The 23997-nt window shown below is 53.0% G+C and overlaps 1 protein-coding gene across 1 annotated transcript in view; it reads left to right on the top strand.

Moving 5' to 3' along the window:
• Positions 1 to 23997, top strand: part of ANO1 (anoctamin 1) — a 163262-nt gene that overhangs the window by 53307 nt on the left and 85958 nt on the right. The window contains 1 exon segment of the mRNA XM_043969515.1: positions 10177 to 10379. Within this exon segment, the coding sequence (XP_043825450.1) occupies positions 10177 to 10379 (203 nt within the window).

Genomic DNA, 23997 nt, shown 5'->3' with positions numbered 1-23997 from the left:
ATCTGGGTCACCTTGGGCTAGTCATTTCCCTGGGCTTTGGTTTCCTCTTTTGTAAAGGGAGGGGATTGGACTAGATGGCATCTGAGTTAGTCAGTCAGAAAACAATTGTCCAACATTTATTAGGTGCTTACTGTGTGCCTGGCATGCCTTTAAATGCTGAGAATAGATCTCTAACTTCAGATCTTGACCCAGGAAAGCAGAGATGGGGGGAAGGTGCCAAGAGGCAGAACCTCCTAATTAAAGCTTCCTCAAGTGGGATAAGCTGCCTCTGGAGGTGGTACCCTCCCAATCCCCCCTCCCCAGACTTCAAGTAGGGGCTGAATGAGCCCTTGACGGGGATATGATAAAGGAGATTAGACTAAATGGAAGCTGAGATCCCCCTCGACTCTTAAATTCTCAGTGGCAGAGGCTGGAAGTGAACCCAGGTCCGCTGATGTCAAGTCCATGCTTGACTTCTACCGTCAAATGCAGCGATAGCCTTGGTGAAACTCAGGAAACAGGGCATAGCAGTCAAGAGAGAGGGGAGCCGCAGCCTGTCGCCCATCTGCTCCTCCAAAGCCTCCTGGGGGCTGGCTGGAGGGGTGGTGGTGAGAAGGCACCCCATGGCCATCCAGACTTCTGCTGTTGCAGAAGGAGCCTGGAGAAGGTCCGAGGAAGTGGCCGATGGCGAGCGAGTGTTCTCACTGTTATCTTTGTGGTAGGCCATCCGTGGGGTTCTGGGAGGTTTTCAGAGCACTTTGGGGGTGACCCCTGTGTGGAGGGGCCAAAAGTAGGTGGTGGTGGCTGTTGTTCACTAGTTTTGTCCCACTCTCTGTGACCCCCTTTAGGGTTTTCTTGGCAGAGATCCTGTAGTAATTGGCCATTTCCTTTTCCTGCTCATTTGACAGATGAGGAAACTGAGGCAAACTGAGTGAGGTGACTTGTCCAGGATCACACAGCCCATTCAAGGTGGGATTGGATCTTACTTCCCTCCTGGTTTCCAGCATTCTGTGTTGCCAGCAATTCTTAAAGCCTAGCTCCTAAGGCATGGCTTTCTTGGTATCTGTGTCCCCACCTAGAGGACCCGCACCAAGGAAAACCCAGGCCACTGAAGTATCCAGTTAGTCAATCAATAAGCATATATTAGGAGTCTGCTATATGCCCAGTAGTCCACTGGATACTGGGGATGCAGGGGTACAAAAAGGAGGAGGGGAATGTGTAGCATCTGTGAAGGGATTGGGGCTAAGGTAGCTTAGGTCCTGAGGGTCGTTGGTGTATGGGGGTTGTTTGCCGGGGGGTCGGGTGGGGGAGGCAGCCACGTCAGCCCTGGATGGGCCGCTCTCTCTATCCTTGGAGGGAAGATGCACATTGGCGAGTCACAGACCGGCTGCAGAGTTTTCAGGAGTCCTCCATTTATGTCTGAGTGCCTTCGGATCCTCTAAACACACTGCTTGTATGCCGTGGTCCAAGCCCTGTGACCAAGCCTGTTTCCTCCTCAGTAAAAGGAGGGGGTTGGACCAGCAGGCCTCTGAGCCTTTCCAGTGTCAGGTCTGGGATTCTGGGGCCCTGGGATGTGGCATTCCTGGGCCTAGCACCCCCAAGATGTGTCCCCTCTGCCTCCCCAAGCACAATGTCGCAGACTCACTCGCTGGCTCTTTGCCTCTGTCTGGAGGCAAACTCCCCCAGCCGGGGCTCACGGCTCTGGCATTTTTTTTGCTTGTGGCTGAAATCTCGGCTGAGTGAGGGTGTTGTCAGCCCGGGCTTTTTGGTACCTCCTGGGGTGAGGTCATCCTGGGGATGGCAAGGGGGTGTTAAACAATCTGTCGCCCGGGGCAACGGCCGTGTCACATCCTTGGCACGGGGCCCTTCCCTCGGAGTCACCGAGCAGGGGCTGCCGGAGGAGGGGGAGGAAGAGGAGGAAATGAGCTGTCGGGGAAAGAGTCTGCCTTGACACGCCGATCTCTAAAAATGGACAGAGGGTGAGCTGCCTCAAAAGTGGCTTGGCAGGAGTCAGGGGCTGAGCTGGGGCTGGCCTTCAGAGGGGGAGGCGGAGGCGGGAGCCGCCCCCGGGGGGGGGGCATTCCTGGGCTGGATGCCTCCTCTGGCCCCTGGGTCCTCTGGACCTGCACCTCACACAGCTCAGTGTACTATCACCTACTATGTGCCAGGCACACAGTAGGGCACCCCGGGGCAACCATCAGGGGAGTCTCAAAGATAACTAATGCTGGCCAAGTCCACAAAGGGAAACAAGTGGAAACAAAAGCCCCACGAGACATTCACCTACTGTGTGCAAACACTGGACTGTTGGGGAGCCGTGGAACCGTGCAAGATAAGCTTTCTGCCCTCAGTTGCCTTAGGCTATATGGGGGGGGGGTGTGTGCAAGGAATAGTCTATCCATCCTTCAAGGCCTAACTCCAAGGCCATCTCCTCCATAAAGCCCTCCTGGACTCTGAGGGACTTGTGGGAATTGTGTGAACCTGTCACAACCTGGCCTTTTCAGAGGCGTACACAAATCCTTTCCCTCCCTCATCTCATCCTTCTTTAGGGCTTGGCTCAGGCACCACGTCCTGAGGGAAAACACCTTCCATTGTTTCTATCCTTTCCCTGCTCAAACTGCTTCCTCTTTCCTTACTAGCCCATGCACCCCCAGCAGAAGAATGGAAGCTTCTTGAGGGCAGGCACCAGTTCCTTCTTGTCCTGGTATGCCCTGCACACTGGGGTTGAAGCAGTGTTTGTTACACTGTCTCCAATGCCCCTCCCCCCTCCTCTCTCCTCCTCTCTTTTGTCTCTGACTTTCCCAGAGCCCTCCTCCACTCTGCTTGGTGAGGACTGTCTGGAAGCCAGGAACCAGGGCTTACTCATCTGGGCCTCCCCCAGACCAAGCACATCTCCTTGCCGGCAGCACACCAGGCATTTATTGGTGACCCATTGTAGTGAGATAAAAGTGTGTGAAACTGTTCGCTTGGATGACCCTGTGATGGTGAAGGACTATGAGAGAGGGAGGGATGGGGAGCTCAGGAGTTTGAGACAAAGAGGAGAGAGGGAGAGAGGGAAGGGGAAAAGAAGAGGGGGGGAAGAGAGAGGGAGGAGGGGGAAGAGAGGGAGAGAACGGGAAGAAGGAGCGAATCTTCAACAAAGAGAGGGAGGAGGAGGGAGGGGAAGAGAAGGAGGGGGGAAGAAGAGGGAGAAGGAGAGGAAGAGAGAAAGGAAGAGGGAGGAAGAGAGACAGGGAGAAGGAGGGAGAAAGGGAGGGAGGAAGAGGGAGGAGGGGAGAAGGAGGGAGAAAGGGAGGGAGAGGAAGGAGGGAGAGAGTCTGAGTCAAAGAGAGGGGAGGGAGAAAGAAGAAGGGGGAAGAGGGAAGAAGAGAGAAAGAGGGAGAGGTGAAGGGGTGAGAGAAAGAAAAAGAGGAAGAGGGGGAGGAAGAGGAAGAAGGTAGGGAGAGGGGGAAAGAAAAAGAGGAGAAAGAGGGAAGGAGGGAGGGAGAGAAAAGGAAAAGGGAAGGAGGGAAGGAAAGAAGGGATGAGGAAAAAGAGAGGGAGATGAGGAGGGGGAAGGGAAGGAGACAGAGGAAAGGGAGAGAGAGGAGGGAGTAAAGGAGAGAGGAAGACAAAGAAAGGGGAGGGAGGGAAAGAGAAAAGGAGAGGAAGGGAAAGGGGCAGAGGAGAGGGAGAGAGAGGAGGGAGGAAAGGAGAGAGGAAGACAAAGAAAGGGGAGGGAGGGAGAGAGAAAAGGAGAGGAAGGGAAGGGGGCAGAGGAAAGTGAGGGAGATGAGAGAGGAAGGGGAGAGGAGAGGAAAGGGAGAAGGGGAGAGTGAGAGGGAGGTAGGAAGGAAAGGAGGGAGGAGAGAGAGAGCATGCCGATGGCCCTCTGACGGGGGGGGGGGGGGGGGGGGGGGGGGGGGGGGCCGGGAATCCCCAAGGCTTTCTGGCATCTGAATGGTACCTGGCATCCTACTAGACTTAAATACTTCAAGTGTTAGCAGCTCAATGTTTCTTATGAGGATCAAATACAAGAGTATTTGTCAAATGCTTAGTGCAGTGCCTAGCACATTGTAGGTACTTTAAAATGTATGTTTCCTTCCACTTTCTCCATTGCTCTTTCCCATGGACTGGACAGATTTCAGTGATCAGGTTAAACCCTGTGCCACCCTCTCTCAAGAAGCTTTGATGGCTCCCTATTGCCTCTAGGATCAGGAACAACTCCTCTCCGGGAGATTAAAGCACAGTAATACTTTCTAAAGAGAACTTCATTGCGTTGTAAGGGTTTTAGAATTCTTTGAAGAAAAGTCTGAAGGGAATCAGCAAAACCCACTAGACTCTTAAAAATCTTCAGATGGAGAGCAGCTAGGTGGTGCAGTGGATAGAGCACTGGCCCTGGATTCAGGAGGACCTGAGTTCAAATCCGGCCTCAGACACTTAACACTTACTAGCTGTGTGACCCTGAGCAAGTAAGTCACTTAACCCCAATTGCCTCACCAAAAAAACAATCTTCAGATGGAAACCCCAAATGACCTGAAGACTCCTCCCTGAACCTTTCACCCAAGAATGAGCTTCATGCTTAGTTTCCATTCAGTGTCTCCCGATATTTCCATCCTTGTGAAAGGGAAGCTCTCAGGCGAGGAGGAAATGCCTGTAATCAGACTTCTCACCTGCCTCATCTCAGGACTAAGCATCCACGTCAGGTGTTCCCCAGGTGTAACTGAGTGACTTTTGGCAGACCATGGGGTGGACCTGGCCTGGCGGCTGTCCCTCCAAGCTTTGTTTATTTATCAGAACCCAGGGGTAGCTGGGGCAGGACAGCCTGGGCAGGGGCCTCACAATAGGGCTGAGTCACTGGCTGCTCACTCATTCCATGGGCTTTCCTCCTAAGCTACTGAGTCTGCATCTCCCTGTGTGCACCTCACAGTCAGTGAAAGATGCTGTCCCTGCCCTTGAAGGGATGCAGTCAGTGTAGGCATCTGTACACCATAACTGGCCACAGGGATGTCAGCAGATCATAGGCTTAAAGAGTGTCAGAGGGAGGAGGCACCTTTCAGGCCATCAGGCAAGTTCTCCTCCATTTTACACATAGGAAAACTGAGGCCAGGAGAGTGAAGGACTGTCCAGGTCATACCATTAGGGCAGTGCACCAGGATTAGAACTCAGAGGATCTAGGTTCTCTCTCTGTCTCTCTCTGTCTCTCTCTGTCTCTCTCTGTCTCTCTCTGTCTCTCTGTCTCTCTCTGTCTCTCTCTCTCTCTCTCTCTCTCTCTCTCTCTCTCTCTCTCTCTCTCTCTCTCTCTCTCTCTCCCTCACACACACACACACCCCTCCATCCAACCCTTGCCTCTGTGACCAAGATCAAGGCTGCTTCCTTGGACCAGAGCTGGTTCACTGAATATCCCACCTCTAAGGTCCCTCTCAGCTCTGAATCTTTAGTGCCAAGATCCCATGACCTCTCTGGACCTCAGTTTCTCCTCTCTAAAATGAACCAATAGAACCAAATGGCCTCTAAGGACCCCGCCATCTCTGAATTTAAAATCCCATCACGCTGCTGCCTCTTTCCTTCTCCAAAGCCCACGATTCCAATTTGGTTCCTGGCCCCTCCCAAGTGTTTTCATCTTCAAAATTGAGATAACCCCTTGAGCTTCCTATAAGGAAATTGTTGGCTAAACTGCCCTAGGGAATGTTAATGGATCTTTGTCTTGGAGGGAGACGCTAAAGGAAGGAGGTATCAGACTAGGCAGAGAGAGTAGCTGGAGACGTTTTGACTTTGAACTTGGCAGTTGAGGAAGAGCTCAAAAGCAAACAAATTCTCCCCGGCTGCTCCTGGCTGACATCAGCTCTTTCAAACTCGGAGCTCAGCTGATGCCTTAAGATTTCCGGTTTCTTTGCTTCCTTTTTGTCAGAGGGCACAGGCCTCTGGGTAGGTGCATCCTGAGGGGGCCTCTCTGTCCATGGACCACAGAGCACCACGTGCCCGGGGCCGGCCAAATTTCATGCTTGTTCTGAGCCCCATCATGGCAGGTTGGATGCCAAGGTCAGGTGTAACCTTCCTGGGAGGAGGACCAGCTTTGCCCATTCCCATCTCTTTGGTTGCTTCTTGCTTCAATGGTGCTTGTGAAATGTCACCTGAAGTGTCCCCCCTCACTGAGGGTCTGTGACATCACAGCCAGCCCGGAGCAGCCATTTATTGAGGTAGGAGAGGGAGGTCACTGCCAGGAAGCTCCCACTAACAAAGGGCGCCATTGTTCTCCCCAGATCGATTTACTCTCCCTTCCCTCAGCCAGAATGGAATTCAGCCAGCAGCAGCCATCTACCAGTTTATGTGACCAATAAATAAGGAATTACTGTTTGGCACTGAACTCCAATTTATCCTATTCAAGAGACATTTTGCACAGACCCTTGTCCTCTGAACTGGGGGAGGTGTGAAGTTTAGATTGGCAGGGACTCATCCTCACTGACCTGCCATTCTTAAAGTCATTCAACCCTTTCTTTAAGCCATTTCTATTTTTCAACAGATGGCCACACCTTGGAGATGTGAATTCTATATTCATTATTTTTCATTCAATCGAATAAGCATGTATTCAGTACCTGGTAATGCCAGCCACTGTGTTGCTGAAGACAGATGAGAATATATCTGTGTGTGTGAGTGCTCACACATATATACATGTGTATATATGTCTTTGCTTATTTCTTACAAGCGCAGACCTTGGATAAAGGTATCAATGGCACACTTATCAAATAGTCCAGTGCCTGGCACATAGTAGGTACTTAATAAATGTTTGTTGACTGACTGGGTGATAGAGTCAGGATCCAATGAGATCTGAATAGATCAGATTAGATTAGATTAGATTAGATTAGATTAGATTAGATTAGATTAGATTAGATTAGATTAGATTAGATTAGATTATTGAGCTGGATCGAAGACAGTAAAATTGAATGGCAACAAATGTAAAGTCTCAAGAATTCAGCACCACAGGTACAAGATGGGGGAGGCAACAGTTTGTGTGAAAGGGCTCTTGAAGGATTGGTTGTGTTGGAGAAGACCTGGCAGGCAGAGGGAGGGGGAGGGGGGAGGAAGGACTGCTCCAGCAGGGACTGATCCCTTGCTGGATGGACTCGAACTTCTCGGACTTCTTCCTGCTCTGAGATCTGTTTCATTCCTTGACTCATGGTTTAGTGGTCCTGGACAGCTTAGCACAGCAGGATTACACAATCTCACTTGTTTACCAACAAGGAGATCAGGTTGCACAACATGTTATTTTTATTTTTCTGGATATCTTACCCAGCTCTGGAAACTTGAATTGGGCCTGAGAGGCCTCCCCTAGCCTGATGGCCCAGAATCAGTGAGGAAGGAACTTCCCCACTTACTACAAAGCTTTGTCCAGTCCTGAGATTCCATTGGAGCACCAGAGCTTGGCTCTGGCCCATCCCCTGTCCCCTCCCAGTACTTGCTTCTTATGTGAAACTTAGGAAATGATTTCCCAAGGTCTGTCACCTAGAAGGTGCCAATGGGAAAGGGGGGAGCCCCTGCGGGCCAACCTGAGAAACAGGACTCAGAGGTTTGGGAATATATTTTGGTATTTGTCCTAAGAATTCACAACATTTCCAGTTCAATTGTGGAGCCACTTAGTGAAGGCTTGGCAAAATCTCAGGTGGCAGCAGCCTCCTAGGCTATTTGGACCTCCTGTCTCCTCTCCAACATATCTGGCCATTTGGGGGTCAGCCTCCCATGACAGGGAACTCACCACCTCGAGATTATCTGGAGTATTTTCCACTCCTTCAGTTCCCGGGGAAGTAGAAAGTCTACTGTTTTTCCAACGAAGCTTGTTGTCTGAGTAGATAAGAAAATCAGGGGTCAGAAAGGGGGCAAAACCAAGAATGAAGCCAAAGACCTGCCCTAATGATTGGCCCTCCCCAAGCCCAACTCTGCACCCTGTGTGCTGTGCTGGCTGTTCACTGGGTATGGGAGGTAGGGTAGACAGGGATCTCCAACCTTGGCACCACTGGGAGAGAGGATGGTGTAACGATTGGAATGACGCCACCTGCTGGAGACTTACTGTAGAAGAGTTCCACCCATGAAGAGAAGGTCTTTGAGGGCAAGACCAGGAGTCTTTTCTTTGGCGTCAGGAAGTGACGCGGGCTAGTGGGAGGAGGAAGGAAGAGACTGGCGCTCGGTCTCACACTCTTTCCTTTGGACTCTGGTGGAGAGCGGAGCTAGAAACGTGCTCTCCCTTTAATAGATAGGAATCTAGGCCTTTCTCTCTCTTTACCAAATTCTTATTCTCCTTAATAAATGCTTAAAACTCTTGCTAAAGCTTATAATTTATTGGCGATCACTCATTAGATATTTTAGACAGACTATCTAGAATTTTAGCCCTTAACAATGGTCCAGGGGGGCCTGGGGGCTCGGTGTCATCCGATGGCAGGCCATCCACATCCTCTGGATCTGCTATTTGTTTAGCAGCTGATCTCTGAGAGTTTGATCCTATGAATTGTGGAGCTGCATTCAATGAGACGATTGATCCTAAATAAAACTTTCTAGGCCTTAGATCTCCTGACACCCTCCTCCCCAGTCTCCCTGTGGCCCCAGGGGGCCCTGGACTCTGGAAGCCTTGGCCAGCAGAGGGCGGGCTCCTCAGTCTCCTACCAGTTCATTTCTAAGGCATTTGATTTTTATATGAGGCCTTGGGCTGTGAGGGTTGAACTGCAGAAAGGCCCTGCTCCCTTAAGGGAGTGGAGGGGAGGGGGTGGGGAACTGGGGAGGCAGGCATCAATCCCTCTGAGACCAGGAAGAGAGGAGAGGTGCAGGTGAAGGCCTGTGGACGGTGCCTTTCAGCTGAGAAGAGTCAAAGGTAGTGAATTGGGGCCCAGCTGGCCAGGTGCCAGATGGCTCTTGTCCAGCGGCTCTGGTCCTGAGGGGAGTTTGACAGATGAGGACACTGAGGCCCAGAGACAATGAGGATGGAACTTTTCGACTCATTACAGATGCTTCCTCCAGTCCTGTGATTTCAGTGGAATGGGGAGTCCTCTGGTCTGGGGGGGGGCTTTCCCTTCAGTGTCCAGTCTTTGCGTTGCCTGAGGCACTGAGGAATGAAGCGATTGCCCAGGGCCACACTTCGGATATCTGAGGGCCTGAGGACTTAAATCCAAGTCTTCCCAGCTGAGGCTGGCCAGGCCCTGTCTACATTTCTGAGGGTTGATAATTCCAGCAATACAGTGGAAAGGGGCAGGTATTGGAGCCAGGGTACTAGGGTTGCAATGGCAGCTCTGCCCCTTCTGGGATCTCCAAGGGCTGTGTGACCTTGGGTAAGTCCCTTAGAATCCCCAGACCTCAGTTTTCTCCTCCAGACAATGATGAGGTTAGACTGCCTGAGCTGTACAATTCCTTCTGCCTTTACACCACCCCTTGAATCCTGAGGTCTCTGGAAGGGGCTGTTGACTGGCTTAGAACTGGCTGCTCACGGGTCAACATCTCAGCCCACACAACAGAACCCGGACCCGATGCTCGGTGCCTTCTGTAGCTAAGGCTCAAGGGTTCTGGGGTGCAGCCCGCCAGATGCTCACTCTGGCCACGGGAAACACAACCGGGGCGCTCTCTCGCCAGGGCTCGCTCTCCCGCCGGCTCCTCGAAGCCTGAAACCGAGCGGGAGTCTGAGGATTGCTTTGTAAAAGGCGACCTGGAGGAGCCGAGTTAGAGGCAGGTCGGGCAGGTCCTTGGCCGGTTGGCAGGATCCCTAACCCGGTGTCCCCCAGTTTGCGCCTGGACATTCCTGCCTTTCCCAGATGCGGTGAGCGGGGCTGGTCGCTGAGCTGAACTGGTAGGAGCCTGAGGAGGCTGCGTCAGATAAGGGGGAAGGCGGCCAGGCAGGGCGCGCTGAGGGGCCCCAGGGCCTGGAGCCATCAGCAGGATATTGAGAAGGGCAGCGTGAGTACGGGAACGAAGCCTCGGGAGTAAGCAGATGTGGAGGGAGAGAAAAACTGCCTGCACTTTCTTGGGGCGAGAGAGCTGGTGGATGGACGGTCTGGCGGCTGGCCTGCGAGCGGACCCCTCCCTCTATCCTGGCAGCTGGGCTGGGCTGGGCAGGGGCGGGGAGACGGGAGGGCGGGGTGGTGCCCGGAGCCAGTGTGAGCTGGGAGGGAGGGAGGGACTGAAGCTAACAGCCCGCTGCGCGCTCTCACTCTCTCTCTCTCTCTCTCTCTCCCCTGCGGTCAGAAGACGCCGGTGCGGTGCATGGGGAGGCCACGCCGCCTGGACCCTCAGCGGATTCCCTCGCCAGTCTGGGAGAAGCCCGGAGCTCCGAGGCCATGAGGGTGAACGAGAAGTACTCCTCGCTGCCTGCCGCGGCCGACAGGGGCGTGCACATTATCAACATCCGCGCCATTGACGACCTAGGCTACCTGCACTCCGAGGGCACGGTGAGGACGCGCTGCCCAGCGCGGGGGACCACGGGCGCGGGGTGGGAGCGCCGCTCCCAGCGGCTCGGCGGCCCCGGAGGTGAAGGTCGGGCTCTGTACGAGAGGGGAGAACCGGTCCAAGGGAGCGCGCTGTGCACGGGGCTCCGGGCTCGGTCTGGGTCCGAATCTGAGCTCCCGGGGCTATTTGGGACGGAATTCGGCTCTGTCTGGCCCTCATTTACCCGGCTGTGACCTGAAAGGGAGTGAGCTAGAGAAGCCTTAGGTACACCCCGCTCCGAGCCTCCAAGGCTGCCTTGCTCGGCAGAGATGCTGAGTGCAGCCTTCGGTCCCGGGTGCGAGCTTATCCGAAGCTGGAGAAGAAAATCTGAGGCTGAAAGTGGGCAGGAAGGAGAGAAGCTCCCCCAGGGGAGGGGGCAGGCTAGGACTTGTGAGTCCAGATTCCCACTGCCTCGTCCGCCCCCTAGCCCAACGATACCCCCCACCCCCAGTTTTCCTCCCCTCCACAGAAGAACCTAGTGGGATTCCCTCTTTGTTAAGGCTCTTTATCCAAACCCTTCCCCTCTCCACCTCCCTTCCTGGTCTTCTGATGCCCCAGGGGACAGTGGAAAGCAGCCTCAGCTCCTACCCCGGACAGCTCTCGCTGAGCCGCGGAGCTGGGTGGGGTTCACGCCTGCTGTGCTGGACCCCGGGCTCGTCTAGCTGTGACCTCTTGGGGGCTTCCCAGTGAGATGCTGGCGTCCTTCCTCTGAGTACCAGCAGGTACCTTGCCTGCCTAGGGATACAGGTGCCCAGCACCAGCAGCCGGACTGTACGTGACACTGCCCCGGCCCCCTCAGGGATTACTCCGGGAGGATTCCTCCCGGAGGATTCCTCCCGGAGTCCGGCTCACAGAGGGCAGTGTTGGGCGCCAAGGGGCCATGTGCCTTCCTATCCCGCGCCCTCTCTGGCGGCCGCCCTGCCCAGCAGTGCCCGACCCGGGCTGCCAGCAGCTCTCCCTCGGATCCAGGCTGGTGAGGGAGGAGGCCCAGGGCTGCTATGGAGAGAACAAAAAGTTTGTTTTCCACAAGTGCCCTCAAACACCCCTGTATCTCTGGGAAAGGGGCTGAGCCAGCCTTACCAAGCGCCTCTCGTTTCGGGGGCTTATTTACAGCTAAAGGGCTCGAGGGCTCAGCAGAGAATCTCAGCCAGGCACGAAGAGAAGTGCCCCAGCCCTCTTGGCTTACTTAGATAACTGAGGTCCAGCCCAAGCTTGGCCTTCCCCTGGGGGAGCTGCCGCTGTGAGATCCTGTTTGGGACTGGGGAAGGATCACAGGCCAGCCCTCTCCTCTCATTCCTGGAAAAGCTGGGGAGGGGGGGCGGGGCGGGAGAGAGACTTGCCCAGGTCACAGAAGTCAGTCCGACCCTGAATCTCAGACTCCTTCCCTCATAGTACAATAGTTCAAGTCAGTTGGAACCAAAAGCCCTTGTTAAGTGCCTACTGTGTGCAGGGAAGTGATTAGAAGTCCCCCCCCCCAAAAAAAAAGGTGGCCAGGAGAGCTGGCTCAGGGGACTGGCCTCAGGAACTACTAAAAAGTACCCCAAACAACCCACCCCAAACCAAAGAGCAACAACATCGTGGAAGGGATTGGGGGGAGGTGGGGAAGAGTGAGTTATGTAATCCCACAGTGTTCTCCGTGAAGTGAAGCAGGGCAAGGCGCTTACAGATGAGGTGACAGGGCCCTGACCTTTAAGAACTGGGCAGCCAGTTCCAAGACTGGAGTTCCAGCCCTCAGCCCCACCTTTCCCATCTAGGTGATCTTGGGCTCATCATTTACTTTCTCTTCATCTGTAAAAGGGGAGGGGGGTGATGAGAATAGCATGATATGTTCTCAGAGCTGTTGAGAAAATCTCAGGAAATGATCAGGTCACATAATTTGAAACAAGGAGGAGCTTTGGAGATCATCTGGTCTCTCACTTTAAAGAAAAGGAAACTGAGACCCCAGGGAGGAGCAATGACTTGCCCAAGGTCATACAGCTAGTAAGGAAGACCTGGTATATTTGAGCCAGGGTTCTCTGACTCAGTTTCCCATGATCTTCATGTTGAGTCATTTGTAAACGATGGCCTTTCAGGAAGACAAAGTGAGAGCATGGAGATAATCTTTGAAAGAAACACCTGACATGAGTGTTTTCCTTGGGGGTGAGGGGAGGGGGTAAGTCTCAAAAGAATTGGTGCTCTGTAGCATGAGGACAGGTAGTATAGCCAAGGACCTTTTCTACCCTGTAGACTCAACTATCTGGAAGCAGGGGGAAAAAAAGACTTCTTAGCAGCCAAGAGATGCCACAAAGCCCATGCACTTTTTCTCATTGGAGAACCCTTACTCAGAGCCCATTTACTCTTTGTTTACACACGATTCTGACAAGCTTTGTTTTCTGGTTTCCTAGCCAATAGTAGATTAGAAAGCCAGAGAGGAGCTGCTAAAGGTCACCCAAGGACTACAGAGGCTGAGCTCAGTGGTCCCAGAGGCTCCTAGCTGCTTCTTGTCCTCTCTCTGTCTTCCCTCTCTTTGTGAGGCTCAAAACCTTCTACATCTTAACATCATCATTGATTACACCCTACTAACAACCCTGAGTCATCCAGAAAAGGTTAGATTGTTTATTGTCCTCTTCAAAAAGGCTGAGAGGCTGCTGCTGCGTGTGGGAGACTTTTTAGAAAAATTTCCGTCCCAAAAGGTTAACATAAACAATGTTTTGGTCCTTTAAAAAAGTAAACGACTTATCTGGTGTTTCACTTTCCCAAGATCACCGACTGACCTTCCACCACAGTCCTACATCCTACTGCTCCCCTCCTCAGACTCCAAATGAAGACTAAGGAAATGGGGAGGGGGGGGAGGGATCGATGGCCCCCAGGCTGGAGTTGCACTTTCCCGTCTCCAAGCCTTTGCCTACACAGTGTCCTCTGTATGGAATGACTTGCCCTCCCCAGCTCACCTTCCTTCAAGACCCAGCTCAGAGGCAGCTCTAAGAAATGTGCTGTGTCCTCTCCCACTTTCCCATCCTTCGAATTCTCCACTTTGGCCTGGCCTTCCCCTCTACATTTGTCACTGGCATATATCAAGTGATTGTAGATATGCCCCATCTTAGAAAGGGGCAGTGGGGCGCAACACTAGACCTGGCATTGGGACCTCGGGCTTGGACATTTACCAGCTGTGTGACCCTGGGCTGGTCATTTTACAGCTCCGAACCTCAGTTTCTTCATCTGTAAATTGGTGGGGGGAGAGTTTTTACCCCTTTTACCTCACGGGGTTGTTGAGAGAAAAGTGATTTTCAACTTTAAACTGTACTAATGTGAGCCCTGTGAGCTCCTAGAGAGCATGGCCCTGTGGCATCATCTCCCGACCCCTAGGGGCCAGCAAGAGCAGGTGCTTAATGACCTTCCTGAATTGAATTCATGAAATTAACGAGGTGTTGCTTGAACTGAGCTTTTGATGATGGAGTCTCAACTCTCAGTCTAGATTTCAATCTGACCCCCACCCATAGTCGGGGGTCCCACCTTTTGTCTCCCAAATTGAGGGGGGGGAGAAGGGGAAACTCTGAAAGTGACCCAGAGGTGAAGCCAGCCAGCCCCCTGTGAGGGGCCGGAGCCAGCCCAGACACATCTCATGGGCTGATCTTTTTATTAATAAATCTTTCCAGGCTCCTGTCTTTAAAAATTAAAAACCCTGAAGGAGATGATGTTCCCACCCCTCCCTCCCTTTCCCTTCCATTCTCTCTCCCTGTTTGTTATTTTCTGTCTCTCTCTCTTTCTCATTGTCCTTTATTCAGCCCCTCTCCTTTTCTTTCTCCCTTCTTTTCTCTTCATTTTCTCTCCCTCCTTTCCTTTTCTTTTTCCTTCTCCTCTTCCTCTCTCCTTCCCTCCCTCCCTCTCCTCTCTTCTCTCCCTCTTCCTTTTACTGAGACCGTCTCGGCTCTGTCGGCTCCATCATGTCAGTGTCTCCCTTTCCTTCTCCTGCGCCTTCCCTCCTCACCCATCTCCTTTCCTCTCCTTGTCAACCCCCTCCCACGAAGACGTCTCAGTCTGAGCTAGAGGCTGGCTGCCTCTGATTCCCAGGTCATGGTGCTTCCCTTCCCTTATCTCTTTGAAGACTGGATTATCTCCCTTTGCCTCCCGGCAAAGGTAGGGCTACTTTCTTCTGTCTGGAAGTCTTAGGGGATCCTACCTCTCCTTTGGGAGATCTCCCCTGCTAACCTCGCCTCCTCCCGTGGGACCATAGTCTTGTGTCTTACCACAAACCATCTGTCGGTTCCACATGGGGGGAGGGGACATCCTTCCTCTAGGTAGTTAACATTCCGAACATACCGGGGCAGGGGAGGGGGGGGGGGAGCTGGCTAGGGGAGGGCTGGGTGTCTCAGCCCTAGATGCTGCAGTTTAGTGTGGAGGCTCCCTCCACACTAAACCTGTGACTTCATAGGGAAGTCCCAAGTGGGGAAACCTTTTCCATTAGACTTTTCCAGCCCCAACCTCTCTGCTGATCTCTGCTCTCATATCCTGTTGCCTCATGGCCATTACAAACTGGATGTCCTGAAGAAATCTTATACTACATGTCACGAATTGCACCAGCATTTCCTCCATATCCTCCCTTCTTCCTCACTTCCACATGACTGTAGAGGCCACCGGCAGCCAGCCAAGGCAGCCATTCGTCCTCACTGCCTCCTCATTCTCTCACCTCCCGTATCTCATCTGCTGCCAAATCCTGACCTTTCTACCTTCCAAACTCCCCCGCCCCTGCTTTGTCCGGCCTCGCTGCCGGCCTCATCACCTCACACCTGGACTATTGCAAGGGCTGCGGAGGGTCGTCTGTCCTCAATGCATCCCTGACAAGACCCTCCATTTCTCCACTGCAGACTCTCTGGGCTTCCTTGAGACCCAGCGAGAGTCTCACCTCTTAGAAGCCTTTCCCCATCTCTCCGGACATCTTTCCTCCGCCGATTATCTCCACTGTTTTGTTTGTGCACAGGTGTTTGCATGTCGTCTCCCCCATAAGACTGTGAACTCTGAGGGCAGGGACCATCTTTGATCTTCCTTTGTGTCCCCAATGTTCAGCACAGTGCCTGGTGCTTAATAAATGCTTGTTCACTGACTGACTAATCAACCGACCGATTTACTGCCAATACAGGTCGTCCCCTTCTGTGCATCTTAGAGTTACCTAGAATACCTGCCCAGAGAGCCATGATGTGTCATGCCAGTCTGGACTTGAATTCAGGTCTTCCTGGTTTGGGGGCTGGCCTTCTGCCCACCAAGCCTCACTGCCTCTCTTTTCCTATAATAATAACATACAACAGCTTGTGTTTCTGTAACACTTTAGGCTACAGGGATCACTTGTGCATACTCTGATTTGATCCTCCCACCAAGTATGTGAGAGAGCTAGCTCCTTCCAGAGATGACTCATAAACTCCAATGACTTGGTGAGCTCATTGACTCGGAGTTCCCTTGGACACTGCAGAGGCACCCTGGGGTGGCCAGTCCATCCCCTGGGCCATCCTATACTCCCCTGATGGCCCCTTTCCTCCTGTTATTCCTTAAGGTTCCTGTAGCCGGTTCACACCCACACTTGTGCCTCACCTATTTCACAAATGGTTAGCCTGAGGCTGAGAAGTTAAGTGACTTGTCTGGGGTCACACATCCAGAGATGTCAGATGCCATATTGGAGTCCTGATCTTTACAACTCCAAGTTCAGGGCTTCGTCCATCAAGCTAACCATTGGTGTACATGTCAAATCTGATGGAAATCCATTGGCTTTTGCCAAGGCAGCTGAGATCCATGTGCCTGGCCACAGTCAGACTTCCTCCAATGAACATCCTGTCCTGTGGCATTCACTTTCCCCAGGGCAACGCCACCTCCTTCCCCTACCTGTTGCTTCTAACCCCTAGACTAAGCTCTTGGAGCTGATTCAGCCTCGGAAGCAGGGCCCAGGAGGCTTGTGGTTCTCTGGGGGAGCAACTGAAGGTGGGAGAGGCCACCAAGTCAGACTGGTAGCTCCCATCCCCTCCAGCCACTTATCTATGCCTGCTGGCCACACTACCATGCAGGGCGGGGCAGGTTACTCTTGTGGTAGAGAGCCCCCAGCACCTTCTCCTATTCTGCTCTGTGAGGGTAGGGCCATCCATCATGGACTTGGGGAGGAAGACACCTCAAAGGCTGTCCAGCCCCATTTGTCCTTGACCAGGAATCTCCTCCTGAGCATTACCAGCAAGGCCTCACACATCTGCTGACCTGCAGTGAAAGGGAATGGTCCTGTGTCCAGCCCTAACCTCTCTCTATGTCCAGCCCTAACCTCCCTCCATCTCCAGTCTCAAATCTCAGGGGCCTATTGTTCATCTTAGACCGGATGCACTGGAAGCATCTGGAGCTTGGCTCACCCAGAGCTTCCCTCCAAAGCCCTCCCTCTTTCTGAATTCCTCCATTTCTGTTGAGGGTATGACCTTGCCCCAGCCATTCATCCTTATGAACATGGGGTCGTCCTTCACTCCTCACTGATACTTAGCCTGCTCGAGCCATCCTTGGCCAGGTCCTGTTGTTTGTACCTTTGGAACATCCTTTGCATGAGCCCTTCTCTCCTGACACAGTCAAGGTCCTGGTGCCAACCCTGTGGCCTCATACCCAGACTAGACCAATAGCTGCTGGGGTGGGGGCAACAGGGCCCCCCAGGGGTCCCCCTCCCTCTGGGCTCTCCCAGCTCCAGCCCCTCTTCCTCTCAGCTACCAAGGGATCTTCCTAAAGTGTGAGTCCGATCATGTCTTCCCCACCTTCCCCTACTCTGGAAACTTGTGGCTCTGTTATCAAGCCTTCTCTTTCGCATTCAAAGCTCTTCCCGGCCTGGGCTTCTCCTGCCTTTCCAGGTGTTACGCCTTATTCCCAGGTCTCCCCAATCCAAACACCGGCCTCCCAGCTTCCTCACACAAGAGATTCTGTCTCAGCTTCTAGCATTTTTTCTGCCTTTCCTCCATGCCTAGAATTCCCTCTCTCCTCATCTCCTCATCTCCTCATGTCCTCATCACCACCCCCAGCTCCCCTGCCTTCCTTCCCACCTCCCCCTCCCCTCCAAGGGTGCCTAGAGATGAACTTTCATCCACTCGTATACCTTGTGCTTTCCTAGTTATCTCCAGGTTATCTCCCCCACGAGACTGTGAGCTCCCTGACAGTGTTTGCCTGTCCTGGCACCTAGAAGGGCCTCCACTGACTAAGGCCACCCCCTGCATTTCTTAACCCCGAGAATGTTTCCGGGATGAAGCCTGAATCTGCCCCTCCCCCCATCACTCCCAGCTCTGCCCTGGGGACCCAGTAAAACCAGGCTGCTCCTTCTTCCACCTTGACCACCCCCAAGCTCCTGATGACCCCCTTGACCCCAGGCTTCTCTTCTTCAAAGGAATCCTCCCCAGTTCTTTGATGCTTCCATATCTAAGCAGACCCCAAGGCCCTCCCATCCGGGTCGCCTTCCTAGATATTCCCCAGCTTATCAATGTCTTCTTGTTGTGGCTGACAAGCGTTTTTCAAGCTCAGCCCAATACCTTGAGCTCACCGATGCCCGGTGAGCAAGGACAACCAAGGTGCTGTGTCTACTCTCCCAGAGCTCAGAATGGGGCTGGGGGAGATGGCTGACATGGCTATTTGGAGGCATTTACAAAGTAGGTCTAAGATGATGGGAGGGGAGGGGGATTGGAATTGACCCTTTCAAGGAAGCTTCGCATTCAAAGAAGAGGCAACGAGGAAGTGGTAACCTGGGTCTAAATCAGCCCTCTTTCTGAGGCACAGAGAGGGGCAGTGTGGGGCCGCAAGCTCACAAAGGGGCAGGCTCAGCCTGCCTGGCCCAGCCGGCCTGTGGATCGGCTGCCTTCTCACCTTATGGCCTCTCCCAGAGGGACGCATTCATTCACTCCCTTTCACTCCACTGGCTGGGCTTGGGCAAGCTGAAAGAGTGAGAACTCCCTTCAGACAAGTCCTTTCCCGTTTTTTCTGTCTCCCCAGCCCCCAGCGGGGATCCTGGATCCAGCAGGCCCTTCATAATTTCTGAGCCTTTGCCGGCCCTCAGGGTCCCTACTGAGAACTTTTCTGGGTCTCTTTCAAGGACCGCCCACTTGGCCTGACTTCCTGACCTGAGGCCCACGGGCAGATACCAAGAGATCGTTAGCATCTGGCTCCTTGTGCTCAGCTTGTTCAGCTTCGCTCACCTGCTTCAAAATCTTAGGGTGTAGAACAGGGAGGCCCCTTGAGGTCCAGCCCCACCCTCCATTTCCCCAGAGAGGGGAGGCCCGGAGACAGGAAGGGACTTACCCAAGGTCTCCCAGGCAGTTAAGCAGCAGCTCAGCCTGATTCAACCCTTTGGCGGGACTTTTAGCTCCCAACCCAGTGTTCTGCCCACTAGATCAGTAACAAACCCACTCCAGACAGGAACCGATCGGGGTGTGATGCAAAGAGGCTAAATCAGGAGTCAGAGGATCTGGGTTCAAATAGTGCCAGCTCAGTCATTTCTTAGTGGGCAGAGTCCTGGCCTTAGGATCCAGAAGACTTGAGTGCAAATCCTGCCTCAGCTACTTACAAGCTTCTCAGCCTCTGTTTCTTCATCTGTATAATGGGAATCATAGCAGCACCTTCCTTACCTCTCAGGTTGTTGTCAAGGCCCAGAGGGATAATCATTGGAAGGTGTTCAGCAAACCCTGAAGCGAGGCTGGGGCTGGTATTGCTTCCCTGCTTGGTCCTGTAAATGAGGAGCCTCTGAAGCTCTGGACCTCTGACCTCCCGTCTCCAAACACCCAGGAGGAAGGCGTCTCCAGGACAGCCTTGAAGGCCAGGCCAGGGAGACTCGTTAGGAGGGGGCAGGATGTCCCAAGCCAGGAGACCAAGAGGAAGGAGGCAAGGGGACTGGGCCGGCCTTAACGGGGCACTCACGATGTGGGGTCAGGTGCCCTGGGCTCCAGTCCCAGCTCTGTAGCTTTTCTGAGCCTCACTTTCCTCACCCGGGAAATGGGTACAATAGTCCTGGCACTGTCCTCTGCAGAAAGGCTTTGGTGAAGATGCTTTAGAAATGGGACAACTTGCTGGTGTTGGCCCTAAGCAGGTTGGAGTCCAATTGCGGAGGCCTTGAATGCCAGACAAGAGAGTCTGGACATTATCCCACAGGCAGAGCTGGGGTGTTTATTAAGGGCCTGACCATTTAGGGAAACAGCTATTCCTTCCACAAGCATCTATTACCCTGTTCACAGATAAGCTCATTTCAGGGAGGACGGAAAACCCCAGAGTCAAGAGAGGCTCAAGGCAATGCAGCCGAGCTTGGAGGGAAGACGGGCATCCTGAAAGTGAAGTAGGGAGAGCAGCCCAGGCGGAACCGTGGCCCCACAGCCCAAACTCAGGCTTTACCCGAGGCGAGTCTGACATTGGGGGTGCCCCCAGCGCCTCGTCTCCATGTTCTCCCATGGTCCCCTTTGAGAAATCTTTGGGTGTTGCTGAACTGTAGCTCGATGTGTTAGAATATCCCCAGACCCGATACAAGCACTCAGGGTAACCGTGTATATTCTAGACATAGGACAGCCCCGGGACCTGACGTGTGTGAATGTACAGAGGCCGGATGTGAGATGGAGGGAGAGCCCACAGACATTGGAGCTAGAGCCCAAGCAAGTGGAGAGTGTTCATATGGAAGAAGAAGGGAGAGCTGGCCCAGGCTTTTGATGCCAGGCTGACTTTGCTCTTTATTCTAACGGCGCTGGGAAAACACGGGGGATCCCTGAGCCAGGGAGAGACAAGGGCCAGGCCTGTGTCTGTGGCAGCTGGGTGGAGGATGGGTGGGAGGGGGCTGCTGCCAGAAGTGTTGTGGAGGATGGGTTAGTGAGGGGGTGGGTGTGGTGCTCTAGGAAGGTCTGAAAGGTGAGGAAAGGGGCCAAGGTGGAAGACTGGGGGCTGATTTAAGGAAGCTTGAGCAGATACAGGCCTGGAGAGGTAGGGTCCCTAGTGAATAGTAGAACACCAGATGTAGAGTCAGGGAGACCAAGGCTGGGATCCTCCTGCCTCTAGCACTTAGGAGCTGTGTGACCAAGCATCCTGCCTACCTACCTCTAAAATGGGCGTGATGATGATTGTCCTGACCTCAGTCCTCATTAGTAGAGCCAGAAAGGAAGGGATGCTTAGGACAGGTACTTAAAGGAGTGTCCCAGGAGACACAAGGGACCTGGAAAGGCATTCTGGGAGGGACTGGAGTCTGCCCTGGGAGGACAGAGAGGCCCAAATGCTCCAATCCTATTTGAGGCATGATAATAAGAATGTAAAAACACTTGGCCTTTATAGAGTTCTTTAAAGCTGGCGAAGTATTTTACCTCTGGTATTGATCCTCCCAACACCCCTGGGAGGGAGATGCTGTTATTATCTCCCGTTGACAGATGGGGAAACTGAGGCAAACAGAAATTAAGTGACTTGCCCAGGATCATGTAGCCAGAAATGAATGAATGAGTGAGTGTGTATGAAGCCCATACTGCATGCCAAACATGGATCCCATGTCCCATGCAGGTCCTGCCCGGCAGCGGGTCTTGGGGGACCTGTTTCCTGCTCTCACCAATGAGAGCAGAGCTGGAGGGGAAGGATCGGCCTCCTCCTACTTCCTATGGCTGATATCTCCAAGGCCCAGCCTCGGGGGCTCAGACTTGGTATTGAGCCTCCCAGGAACCTAAGCAGATAAAACTGCCCAAGCCGCCCTCCAACTGCCAGTGCCTGGCATCGCTTCTTGTGGCAAGCTTGATAAGGCAGAGCCCAGACAGGGCTCCCCAGCGCTGCTTCTGGCCCAGCCCATGCTCTTCCCCATTCCAGACTCTGCTGTCCCTGCAGGAGACTTTCTTGGAGAGTCAACCAAGCGGGAGTGGAAGGAGCCCTGAGCTTGGGGCCAGGGAGGACCCAGGCCCCAATCCTGGGGCTGTTACTAGCTGAGTGACCCTGGACAAGTCACCTCACATCATAGGCCTTTAGGTCAAAGATGGAAAGCACGTGACCCGAATGCTCCCCAGTGGGGTTGGACCAGATTAGAAAAGCTAAAATAACAGAATAAATAACAAGTCATAGATAAAGTCACCACAGAGCCCACAGGGATCCTTACAGATGGCTCAGGGGTCCCCATTTCTATTTGAGTTTGAGCCTACCCCCAGGTCAGCCTCTCCATTTTCCAGGGGTGAGAAGCAGGGCTCAGACAGGTGACATCAATTTGTCACTTCTACCTCCACAACATCCCTCTTTCTCTCCACCCACGGCCAGCCCAGGAACCCTTACCTCTCACCTGGACCATTCCACGGGCCTTCCCCAGGCCTTCCTGCTTCCAGTCTCTCCCAGTCTTCCAGTCTCAACTCCAATGCATCTTCCATACAGCCACTAAAATCTCCCCAAAACAAGTCAGACCATATGACTGCCCTGCTCAAGAACCTTCTGGGGCTCCCTGTGGACTCAGACCCAAGTACAAACTCTTGTTTGACTTTATTTGAGGGGTCGGGGTGGTGGGGAAGGGACTTGCCCGGGGGCCCATGGCTAGTAAGTGGCTGTCTGGATTTGCACTTAGGTCCTTCTGATTCCATGGCTGGGGTTTTACCCACTGCACCACGCAGCTGCCCCTGCTTGGTTTTTAAAGCCCTTTGTGGCTGAGCTCCCGTTAGCCTTTCCAGGCCGAGGGCACAGTTCTCTCCTTCACATACTCTACACTCCCGCAAACCGACCTCCTTGGAGTGGTCCCTGTACGTGATGTTGTCTTCCACCTCTGTCCCTTTGCACAGGCCGTACCCCACGCCTGGTGTGCACTCCCTCCTCTCCAAGGCCTGGCTCCCTCAGTCAGGACCACTACCTTCCAAACTGCCCTGCTTTTGCTTCATAGGGATCTTGATTAATGTCTCTGTGGGTGTGTCATTGCCCTCCAGAGAATGCGAGCTCCTTCAGGACAGGGACTTATTTCCATTTTTGTCTATCCCTCCAGGGACTACTAGCACAGTGCTTGGCACACAATTGGTGCTTAATAAGTACATGTGGAATCAGGCCCAGGTCAGGGAATCCGAGCTCTTCAGTTGGAAGGGACCTTGGAGACCATTCGGCTCAACTCTGTCGTTTTACAGATGAGGAAACAAAGAAAGGATGATATGCACGAATCACGGGTTCCAAGCTAGAAGGGACCCTCTGAAGGCACTGTACTCCAACACCTTCATTTTAGGGAGGAGTACACTGAAGCCTAGAAATGGGAAGGAAAGTGCCCAAGATCCTGTAGGGAGTAAGGGGCGGAGCAAGGATTCCTCCTCTCCCTCTCCCTCCACAACTAAATGCCTCTTTTTCTTCTTCCATTTCCATTAACATCTCTAAACCTCAGTTTCTCCATCTGTACAAGGGGAGGAATGGTGAGACTATTTTTGGAAAGATTCTTGGGATGGCCAATATCAGCCCCCCTGCTTGGGAGAAGCCGCCCTAGCCCTGAGACTCATCTTCATCCTGTCTCCGGATAGGGTGGCCTGTCGCTGGAAGGCTGCATTCACACTGGTGGGGTCAGTGGGCCGGGACCCAGCCGGGACTGGGGACCCGCTCTGTGCTCTGGCTTCTTCTCCTCTGTGTAACTGAGATGACACTTGGCACATTCTCATTCGAGATTTCCGATGGCCCTTTATTTATAGCCCTTGTCGAGTGTCATTTGTGGGCTGAGCACAGGCCTGGGCTCTGAGCAGCACATGGGAAGCCCTGGCCTAAAAGGAGCTGCCCCTTCACCTATGAGCCGGCCTGACTCATAGACTCTCCCCACCCCCACCCCTGAGGTTCTGGGGACTGCCCCTGGGCTCCCCTCCCTCAGCTCGGCTTTTTGCATCAATTTCCTTTTAAAATTTCAGCCTTCTGACATGTTTCTGCTCCCTCCCAGGCTGAATTCAATGCAATTCAACACACCTACTGAATACCAACTAGGGCAATGCACCAGGCAGCAGCATACAGAGACCAAAAGCAACCAGTTTCTGTCCTCATTGAGCTTACATTCTACAGAAACACTTTGTGAGCGGATAAATGTAAAGTACCCTGGGGTGTAAAGGGAGAATATTAATAACCTGGGGTGGGGGCGCAGATAATAATGGGGGAATCCCCCTCATATAGGAGAATGAGACAATGAGCCTGTTCTTGCTCTTAGAGTGTACAATTTGGAGTCCTTCAATCAGAAGCAGCTATGTGGCACAGGGGACAGAGTGCTGGGCCTGGAGTCAGGAAGATGTGAACTTGAATCCAGCCAAAGACACACCTGCCTCAGTTTCCTCAACTGTAAAATGGGCACCTACCTCCCAGGGCTGTTGTGAGGATCAAATTAGATCATAATTGTAAAGTTCTTAACACATTTTCCAGACATAGTTTTAAGCACTTAATGTCCTGTTTCCTCCTTCCCTTTCCTTAAGCCCATCTTTTCAATGCAGTCGCTGCTGCTAAAGGAGGAAAATCATCCTAAGTTTTCTTTATAATCAACTACTTACCACTTGTGTGACCTTGGTCAAGTCCTTTTCCCATTCTGGGCCCCATAGAAAAGTCTTCAGTAAGGTCCCACCCAATTTAAGACTCTGGAAATTTCCAGAACTTTGCACGGAATCAGTTTTAATAGTGACG

This window comes from Dromiciops gliroides, chromosome 6 (genome assembly GCF_019393635.1).
Source record: "Dromiciops gliroides isolate mDroGli1 chromosome 6, mDroGli1.pri, whole genome shotgun sequence".
Taxonomy (NCBI): domain Eukaryota; kingdom Metazoa; phylum Chordata; class Mammalia; order Microbiotheria; family Microbiotheriidae; genus Dromiciops; species Dromiciops gliroides.
This window is presented reverse-complemented; position numbering and strand designations above follow the sequence as displayed.